Genomic DNA, 10,869 nt, shown 5'->3' on the forward strand with positions numbered 1-10,869 from the left:
TGCATAACAGGAAGTAATGCTTTACAAAAGGTGAGGGCAGATTAGATATCAAGGAAAAGTTTTCTACTACTTAAAGCAGGACATTAAAACAGAACAGTAGTCAAGAAGGGGTCACTGGGTCCTGTCACTGAAAACAGAGAGATTAGATATGAAAGGAATAAGCCACACTGAGAGCATGAACTTGCTAAGAGCATTTTTTCAACCTTAAGTAACATGGCCGTAAATATATATGGGGCTCAGAGTAAAGACTACTGAACTGTAACCCTTATACTCTACTGACCTGTTTCAGAGTCCTGGGTAAATCACTTGATCTCACCACACTCATTTTTCCAGCTGTGAAACACCAGCAACATCTATTACACAGGGACCTGGGGAAAAGTTTCACTCTTACATACAACTGCAAGACCCTGTAGGACACAAGAGTTTGTGTATCTGAAAAGTTTGTTCCTTACTTCCCATATCAATTTGTCTAACAGTTTATCATACCTCTAGCTACAAACTTAATCTTGATATTTTCTCATACTGTTCTGCAGTAGCTGTGGTTTTAAATGTTAACATGAGAGCAACTTAACAACTCTAGCAACTAAGAATATGTCAACATCCTACTCAACAGATTTGTTTACTATCTTTTTTCAGAAGCCTCTTTACTTGAATGACAATGTTTTAATGCATTTTACATTTTACCCCACTTAATCCCACAGAGCCAGAAATGATGAGCTAGAAATGCTCTTTCCTATCTTGGGAAATACTGAATTGTTTACTAAATCGTAGCCTACCAGCTAAAGCTATGCAGCCTTTCTGAAGACAATGCATTTCCCCAGCCCACGAGGACATAAACAAAACTGCACAATTAATTGAATAGCAGTTGACTCCAAAACATGTCATAGCAAAATCTTACAAGCTATAAAACACAGGATTTGGTTCTCATGTGTGAGGTCCAGGTCATAGTTTGTGCAGTGCAGCTTTTCAATTTGGTAAGGGAATCACTGAAAAACAAAGCAGGGGCACTTATCTATTGTGCCATTTCTGAAGACCCTTTTCAGTATAAGGGTATTTCTCTAACTGAAGCATGAGGCACAAATGAACACAAAAAGAAGGCGCATCTAATTTTCATTCAATGCTCTACTTTAAGAAGAAAATGTAGCTGGATGAAAAGTAGAACTTGCTTGAGCCATTGTACTGTTTTCTGCTATGAGTTCATTAGTAAATTAACAATACTTTAAAGGAAGCAACAAAACGAGAAAATAATGATGGCCCGTGGCTTGAGCGGATGGACAGATCTGCATCCAGAAAACATCCTGAAGAAGTGGTAACACATATTCTGCTCAAGCAGCCATCACTTAAACAACACTGCAAGTTCTATTTTACTTGCTTGACAGCTCACGTACAACAGACAAGGAAAACAGCAGTCCCTCACAAAAGAAAAAGTAATGACAATAATAAGGGTTTGATCTAACACATAAGCACAAATGAGGTCCCCTTAAAAACTGTCACCTGAAACAAATGGACTATCAAAAAGTTGAGAACTCACCAGTTAAAATGCTTCTGCTCTCATTAATTCATTTTCCACCTGACTGTCATTTCTTCCACTAGGTACTATCAAAATACAGTTAATTTTTAAAGCTGAAAGGATAGAAGACATTGCTTTTGGTTTGGGGCACTTTCTGTCATGTTTGACAGAGACTTTTTAAATAGAAAAGAAACTCTTCAGTGCTACATTTTTTTCACAACAACTCAGCATTGTCCTAACAAAGTTGCTGTGCTTCTGCCACCCCCTAACATTCCTTCAGCTACACCTACGTAACTGGTTGCAGCAATCCCAAATTACTCATCTGGGATGCAAAGTTTAAGATATAGGAATAAGGGGGTCAGAGCACTGAAGTTCTGACAATTTATGTGGTGGAAACCAGCTATACAGGTGCAAAATTTCTTAACAAAGAAATGCCTTGGCTGTATGTCCCACAAAACACCACAACACTCTTCATTAATATTTCACTGCAAATATACATGGGGATCATTGCTTTTAATTACAAAGTATTTTTACTTTGTCTTGCAGTTGGCCTTTGACTTTTGGATCATACTTTGTATTTTTAGAGTAAAAATATATGGACAGTTACACAGACACCATCATACAATGGGAAAACTGAAATGCTAGCACGAAGGATGGAAGTTTCTTCTACTTTGTTTAATTTGTGCTACTTTGACAAACCAAAGGATACAAAATCCTCAGCATTTTCAACAATTATTCATCTTTTCTGATAGTTGCCAAATTATACCTACGCAGGAATCAAAATTCTGAAGCACAGAGGTCTAGCAGGAAAAAGTAAACTTAGTTGGGAACACACTATGATGATTGGGATGAGAGGAAGGAAGAGAAGGGGAAAAAAAAAATCACTCTGGGGGAAAAAAAAAAACCCCAAGGAAAAAAGAAAGATCATTGCTACCCTGAAATTGTCTCAAAAATTCAGACTTGGGTTGCCAGAACTCAAATGCTCTGTGAAACACATAGTTCTTCGGAAGCCAAATGGGTGAAACTGAGCTAAAATAAAAATTAAAGACACACCTTTTATGTATATGTCCAGAAAAATCAAGACTATAAAAATCATCACTTCCAATGTCTTTTTTTTTTTTAAAGTCAATTCATGTAAGCAACAACAGACTCTCAAAAATCTCATGCTATTTTACTGGTTTTCTCTCAGGTCTCCAAAAATCAGCATTTTTGCCATGTTACCCTTCATATTTAGTAGGTACCAAATGAGCTCTGCTTTCTGGATCATGATTTACAAAAATGCTTCCTCCAGATTTGTTCTCAAGGGAAATTTTAAAAAAAAGAAAGTACTTTTGGTTGTAAGCAGTCATGTCTTCTACAAGAGAGGGGAAAAAAAAAATCCCAAACAGGCATTTTGTTTGAACCCAAAAAACTTAGATTAGAAAACCTCAAACCTCTGTTACTAGAGATCAATTATTCTAGTATACAGACATTTGCTATTAAAACATCATGGATGACATTTGTTCTATCTGATATCTGCATTTAAAAAAAGTAACTAAATTTTGCTTTTGTATTACAACATCTATTTAGAAACTAGGACAGTTAAAATTCCATTCTCCTGGTGTATAATAACTAACCATAGCTTCTAAACAGGGACCGAACACCACTATATTCTATTTATATGCATACAATTTATTTAAACTAAGACGGTGGTCAGGTGCTGCCAGTGGGTCCAATGTTCTTGCTGTCACTCAAGGTGAGGAAAGAAAAAGCAATCCATACTGGCAACAGCTGATGCTATATTAGAATGGAAAGCTGCAGTGTCAACTGCTCTAAGATGGTCCCATAACTGGAATAAAACTCTGCACCACCACAAATCTTTCTGTCCCACCCTCCCAAAACCACTCCCATTTTGCCACAGGCATACATTCCTGACCAACAGATCTCTGGCATGTACAAATAGAAGACACAGAAATGTACTTTTTTTCAATATAGTCTGTAGCAATCTCTGAGTGAATGTCTGGAATTGTCATGACCTTCACATATACAGAATCCTACAGAATTTTTTTTGCAGAGTACTGGATAGGTATTCTATTAATTGCTGCTGTAGTAGAACATTTGGATCCACACGTAGAAAAATTGTATTTAATATTCATGTTTACATAAAGCACTTAATAAGAACAGGGTAGAATCCAATGCTTAGAGACCATCTTTGAATGCTTTCAGTAGCAGGTCGGCTGCCAGCCCAGGAGACAAGACACCACTAAGAACTTTTTCTTCTAGAAGTGGAATCTTATCCTTGACTGCCAAGTGACTCCGGAAATGTTCCAACATATTTTCTTGGATGAGATTCCACATCCACACTTTCTGCTGTTTCCGTCGTTTCGCAATCAACTCACCACTTGTGAGCATGAGGTCACGAAATTCTGTCATTTTATCCCACATATCTGAGATACCTTCTCCAGTTTTGGCAGAGATGCGCATTACCTGTTGGAATCAGAAGAATTTTTAAAGACAAGTAACTACTGGGCTTGAGGGTTCAATTACTGCATCAGGTAGATGGCATGAAAATTAAGAAATGCATAACACAAGCTTACTTCAATATGCTCACTTCATGAAGCTCTAAGCAGTTTTGTGCTGCTTGGTTGGTTTTTTTTAAATCTCAAAATTTGTATTCTACAAATTATAAGTGGACCCTGAGATCCATAGTACTTGGGATAAATAGGCCTTGTCCAACTGCTTGTATGAGTGAGAATCATTTTTAACGAGTCTTTTAGCTAAAAGGTACAGTTTTACTTAAATGTAGAGTTAATTACATATTCTGGTAGATATACTCTGGTAGCTATTCTTTTGCACTTAAATTCCTGAAAGGAGGTATCGTGACTATTTTTTGCATTTGCTTTCCAGACAAGGAATTCATTTTGCCAAAAATATTTCTGCAATCCAACATCATCTTTTAAAAAGAACAGTTGTTTGGTTGGTTTTTTTTTAAAGTCTCTTTCCCCAATCTAATGGACAGGATATAGCCTCTACACATCATTATTTTCTTTCTTCAAGTTGTCAGACACCGCCATCACTGAAAGAGAGACAGATTTCTGATAACTTGCTTAATTCACTGGTCTCAACCAGTTCTTTTGGATCATGTTTATCAGATGTGACCTCTCATCAGATCTAGAAACAAAAATTACAAAATGATGGCTAAGCCTCAAGCAGCCCAGCTGATTTAAACTTAATTCAATGGGTCAGTTTTAATTCCAGGGTACAGCAAAACTCCTTTATATATTCATGTACATAAATAAAGGGAGTGAGAGTGTGTGTGTGCTTATTTTGTATACACATATTAAAAATTGGTACTGAATCTTTTCCTTAATAGCTTACTATAATCTTTCAATAGATGGAATACTCTATTAAAACTAAAGGCCCACAGAATGAGAATTCAAATAATCTAGACATTGCATGTACAAGTAGATGAGGTGCTTGCCAAATAACTTTTATTATGTGAGAAATTAAAAAAAAAAAGTAAAGCAATAAAGGAAACACGTGAACAAGTGAAAGAATGAAGATAAGCACAGGCTTGAGTTATAGAAGAGGGAGAAATAGCTTATGGGACATTTTAAGATATATATATAGTTTACAAAAAGCAAGACAAGTTTGTACCACTACTGATGTTAGTAATAGGTCTGCTAGTGCTGAGATTGTAGTTCAGGACAGAAATCATAGGGAGCAGGACTGGCTTTGCACAGTGTTTCATGCGGCACATCTTGAGATCAGAGGTGAAACAGAAACAGCAGCAATAACTCTCTAGCACAGTGTAAAACTAAACAGAACTGAAATTTTTATAAAAGAGCCCAAACACACACCAACAAACCCCAAAGAACACAAAAAACCACCTAACACTCCCCCCCCCAAATCATAGTGAAGTACACAAACCTTTGGTCTCCAAACCTTTGAACGTTTGCGTAGCAGCTTCATAGCACTAACATATTCAGCTTGTATTCTCCGTGCAGGCACAACTAAATCACCGTCAGCTTTATTTATAGCAACTAGATCTGCCATCTCAATTATACCCCGTTTGATACCCTAAACAGAAGACGGAGAGAAATCATGAATACCCAGAAGGACTGTGACAAGCTGATTTATCAAAAAAAACAGGTCAAAATGCTTTGTTAGTTTCTGAGGGCTCTTACTGACTTTTTTGTATGTGCATGCATGTGTACATGCTAGTCATGCAAGAGTAGTACCAATGACCTCTGTTATTAGTTATTACTCTACTCTGACACGAGAAAACTAAATATGGATATCAGAGTTAATAGGATAACCTATTTCATCTGTAGAGACTTAAGTTTAACCTAAACGTGAGCAAGTTTGCAAACCTATTTATATGGATTTCCATTTTCCTGTAATACAAAGCCACTCCCCGAAATAACAGATACTTAGTAAATATGCCAAAGTAAGTTAGAAAGTATTAAAACGATACATCCTAATACTTCCAAAATCAAGGCGGGGGGGGGAAGAGAATATCAGATCGTAACTGTGCAATAAATTGCTAAGACATTGAAAAGACTTCAATAGCAGCAGTGTAATTTACAAAACACTATTGATATGGACTTGCTGCACAGGTAATACGTCTTGGATTTAAGTTTCTCCTCCTAGTCCTAGGTAATGCTTATTAAAGAAACTGAAAAATACCTGTAATTCATCTCCACCTGCAGGTGGTAGCAGTAAAATAAACATATCAACCATATCAGCCACAGCAAATTCTGACTGTCCCACACCTAAAAAATTAAATCCAGAGTTCACAATTTATTCCAATCTTTCAGTCCCATTAATGACACTAATTATGACAGATCTCAATATTGCACCATGAACAAATCCCACTAACAAATAAAGATAATGTGAAATGCAACAGTTTTTACAAAACAGTGTTTTTACAAAACATACAGGACTAGAAAAATTGACAGAATGGGCATTAATTTTCAACCAGTAGCCATGTATGAAAGCATAAGCAAAATCAAGGATGAAAGTATGCAATCGGTAATACGCCTTAATTAGGTATTACAACACGATGATGAAAAGAAAACCCTAAGCACATACCTACTGTTTCCACAAGAACAACATCATAGCCACCTCCTTCACACAGGAGAATGGCTTCATTTGTGGTCCTGGTTACACCTCCCAGCGTCCCTCTGGTTGGAGATGGTCTGATATATGCATTCATGTCTCTTGACAACTCAGTCATCCGTGTTTTATCACCCAACAGAGAACCTTAAATGTTTAATGTAACATTATTTCAAAAGTGCAAAACAGCCAAACTTCCCTCTCTCCCCCCAATAAATGAGAAAAGACAAATCAGTTGGGCAAAGTCAGTCAAATAAGAATATCCCAGGAACAGTTGCTCAAACTTTGTTGAGGACTAGGAAGTTACTGCCTATCAGAAGCTGGAAAGACCTGATAAGCAGACCTTACTGCTAACAAATACGAAGAATTTGTTCTAGGTCAGAATGAATTCTGTAATACCTGAATGGCTTTTTGAGACCTATACACAGCAGACCACACAATTAAATCTTTGCTGTTTCTGTCCAAAGGGATAAATCTCTGCCTTGTGATTCTGGTATTTGTTGATGGTGGATTTTTTTGGTTTTAAGAAAGCTGACATGAATCCCTGCCTTCCTTCTGCTCATACAAACTTTAAATCGGATTCAGCGAGATCAACACGTGATGCACATTCCCAAAGATGAGAGAAGCTCAATTAACTGCTGCGGTCTTGCTGTCATTTTTTGCTATTCTATTCATGCGTCTTGAATGTATGCATTCAAGAATATAGTCTTTCTTAGCTCCAGATCGTTTCAATGCTGACGGGTTTTTTTCCTTTTAAAATAGTTACACATTGCAACATCTTCTCAAACAGTGTAGAAGCTGGAAAAAGGAATTATGTTCCCTGGCAGCTGCCTGTTAGAAAAAGATCAACATCAAGGTTCTATTATTTATGCCAGAGATACCATTATTAATCAAGCATGGTCAGGTATAACTTCCCTACAATTTTTTATTTGAGAGTGATAGTTTGCAGCCACACAACTCTGAAGAATTTCAAATTTAGAAAAAAATAAAGTATCATGCTACAAGTCAAACTGTCAATGATACTGCATCAAGAAACCTTGAAACCAGAATAGTCAACAGAAATCCAAAAATTCCTATTGAGAACAACTAATGAATGTTCTAAAATCCAACCTGTGTTCAGACTGCAGCATCCTCTAAACAGCTTTAAGTTAACACATGCTTCCTACCCAGGGATCAGCATTACCATTGTTGAAACTTAAGGAGAAACCAATGCCCTTCTACTCCTTCATTCTCAGGGGAATAAATAAACAAATAGAACTAGAGAGAGAAAACTGCAGTTATCCAAAGTTTCAGACAAAGAAGTTGTAAAGCAACATTCAAACACTGGAAAAGAAGAAACCTGACAAAATTAGGACACCAGTATATACCTCCCAATTTCATATCACATGGGGGGAAAAAATGAAAAGTTAATATATTTATTTTTAATACTTTACTTTTATAGACCCCCAAATTTTCCTCCATTTGCCCAAAGAAATACTCCTATAGTTGACAAGGTATTAGAAAACTGACTCAAACTTTAATTCACACTCACCACCACTTGTGCTGGAGGAAGGGTCTACAGCCAAAACAGACACTTTGTATTTTCTTTCTGTAAGCATTTTCCCAAAGCATTCTATAAAAGTCGATTTCCCAGCACCAGGAGGACCAGACAACCCTAAATAATCACATTAGGAAGAAAAACACATTTTGTTAAGCAAATAAATAATATATCACATGAACACTGTCAACATCTAAGATGATAACAATTCAGACTTTAGCACAACGCAACAAAGGCAAATGAAAGCCATGCCACAACCCATATACCCAGCTAAGCAGTTGTAATTGACTTGAAATACATTACCTTGGATAACCCAACACAGCAACGCTCACTTCACCACCCCTCACCCTACCCACGCCAACGTAATATTGGGTTTATCAGGCCCTATTTCCCCTCCTCCAAATAAAATTATCTATACTGACTTATACTTCAGAACTTTAAAAATGTCATATTCTAAATCTGTATTTTTCAGATTTACTATTTATAAAAGACACACTCTAAAAGCAAAAGCCCTTAGCTTGAAGAGCTGTTATTTCAAAAATATTGGGCGATTTACTTATGTGTCAAAGCATGCAGACTAAGATTAGCTTGTTAACCTCCACCAAGTATTTCTCGCTTCCATGCCCAAGTTCTTGTTCTTACTACCTTTGTACACACACGAGTGTGACAGCCAGACATTTACATATTTTAGTAGTCTTTCTCTTCATGAGGATAAAATATGACATAGTTTCCAAGACAACCAGGTCCAAGTCTACTCAGTCAAAAACTAGGCTGCTTTAAAGTAAGGCCATAAAACAGGAAGGTACCTATTTTTCCTTTTCTGGATTAATGAAGGGATTCAGGAAGTATTCAAGAAAACACTTTCTTTGGGAAAAGAACAGGTCTGCTAAACTACATCCTTCCCTATTAACTGTAGATAATAGCTGTATCAATCTGCAAACTACCTAACATTTCAGCTTATAACAGTTATTAAAAAAACCCTCTAAATAACTGTGCCACCCCTCAAAAAGCAATACTTATTTCTAGAGGTTTTTGAAAGTATTTTCCAGTTCAAGCCATAATTCTACTGAACAAGAGAAGTGATCTAGATTGGTTACAAACCACAAGAAACCAATTATCCAAGACTACAGACCATGATGCTTAAAAAACAATAGCGATAATGAAAGGTGAGGACTGTAATTCCGTCAAAGCAACTATTGGACAGACATAAAAGGACTAACCCACTCTAAAGGCAAGTGGTTTTCCTTGATTTAATTTTTCTTGTTCCCCGTGGTAGGATAATACCTTCTGAAGGAGCACCTGGGCTATTTTCTTCTTCCTACTCTGAGTTGATTCTACAAGTGTAATGGCTTCTGCTAAACAGGCTCTATGACCCTGGATTAGTCCATTGTACAGTCTGTCTACGAGTCTTTGTTCTCTGTCAGAAAGTCCCTCTATTTGCTGGTCACGGGCCACTTGTTGACACAGCTCTCTCCTCAAACCGTTTGATGAACGCATCCATTTTGTACGATAGTAGTGCACTGGCGCAAGAGATTCCATGCACTGGAAATCAGCTCTGGAAGTGAAGTGAAAGTTCATGAAGTATGTTCTTCTAGAGAAATAAGAACAAGGGAATCTCAACAGCAAAGAGGGGATCTTCATCTTGTTTGGAATTAAAAGCACCAGAGGTATCACTTCACTTCTGTTTAGACACCTTAAAAACAAATAAAAACATTTTTACTTCTTTTAAAGCACTTGTAAGGACTGTGTACACAGGCAATGAGCAGCTTTTATTTTATCCATACCTGTTTTACCAGGATTTTACCTGTTTCCCATGGAAAAAAACAGAACAAAAAAGAAGCTATAGAATCTTCAATAGAATAGCATCTCTTTATTATCATACTTAATAAATGAAATTGTTATTTTTATAAGTAAGCAAATAAATAAAAAGCGCTTTTAAATAAGTCTGTAAGAGCACACACAGCACCCTAAAAATCCAGGAACAAACCAAACCAACCCTTACGCTTACTGAAATTGCTGTATATTCTACTTTCACGGCTGCAGGGTTTTTAAAACTATTATTCAGGATGAGCTTTTTGCACCTTATTTCCAGAAGAAATAATCCGTTACCGAGGCCCACAGCCCCGCGGCCGTTCAATCTCCTCAGCCTCAGGGCGACCGTTGAAGAGAGAGAGGGGAGAAAAAACCCCGTCGCGGGGAAGTGACGCCTGCGACGATGCAACGCCGCGCATGCGCCGTCAAGGCCCGCCCATGCTCTGGCAGCGGAGAGGGGGGTAATGGCTGCCAGTGGCCCACAAGAAAATGGGCAAGCAGGGTGGCGGTGGCTCCGATCGAGTCTCGATCGGAGCCACCGCCACCCTGATTGCCCTTCGGCAGCCATCTCCCACCCCCTCCTCAGCAAACAGGTCCTTCCACCTCGTCCTAGTCTCAAAAAAGCGACCCTAAACCCTCATCTAACATCCTGGTGATGTCAGAAAACAACTAATGAACCCAGCCGGTGCAAAAATAAACTTTCTCTGAAGAAAATGTTAAAAGATTGATGAACTACAGTATAGGTACACAGCACAACAGTGGCAACCAAATCTCTTTCCAAGTCCTCACTTTGGGGATATGATCAAGACTCATTTCTGCTTGTTTCATGAGTATGCAAACTTGTATGTTAATGTAGTAACAGTTTCTTTGCCCTGTCCTTAGAAGGAAGGATGCTGCAAATCATCATTTCTCT

The 10,869-nt window shown here is 37.6% G+C and overlaps 1 protein-coding gene across 2 annotated transcripts; it reads right to left on the reverse strand.

Moving 5' to 3' along the window:
- Positions 1-3,606: 3,606 nt before the first annotated feature.
- On the reverse strand, positions 3,607-10,324 carry MMAA (metabolism of cobalamin associated A). 2 transcript variants are annotated; one of them, XM_054825398.1, is made up of 7 exons: positions 10,226-10,324; positions 9,365-9,837; positions 8,139-8,261; positions 6,584-6,754; positions 6,179-6,264; positions 5,420-5,569; positions 3,607-3,976 (listed from the first exon to the last, which is right to left on the reverse strand). In XM_054825398.1, the coding sequence occupies exons 2-7, from the start codon at positions 9,783-9,785 to the stop codon at positions 3,689-3,691; spliced, it is 1,239 nt and encodes a 412-aa protein (XP_054681373.1). In that variant the 5' UTR covers positions 9,786-9,837; positions 10,226-10,324; the 3' UTR covers positions 3,607-3,688. The 2 variants fall into 2 exon arrangements, with proteins under 2 accessions (XP_054681373.1, XP_054681372.1); XM_054825397.1 differs by having other exon boundaries at positions 10,153-10,318.
- Positions 10,325-10,869: the final 545 nt, after the last annotated feature.

The sequence above is a fragment of the Grus americana genome, chromosome 4 (genome assembly GCF_028858705.1).
Source record: "Grus americana isolate bGruAme1 chromosome 4, bGruAme1.mat, whole genome shotgun sequence".
Classification (NCBI taxonomy): Eukaryota; Metazoa; Chordata; class Aves; order Gruiformes; family Gruidae; genus Grus; species Grus americana.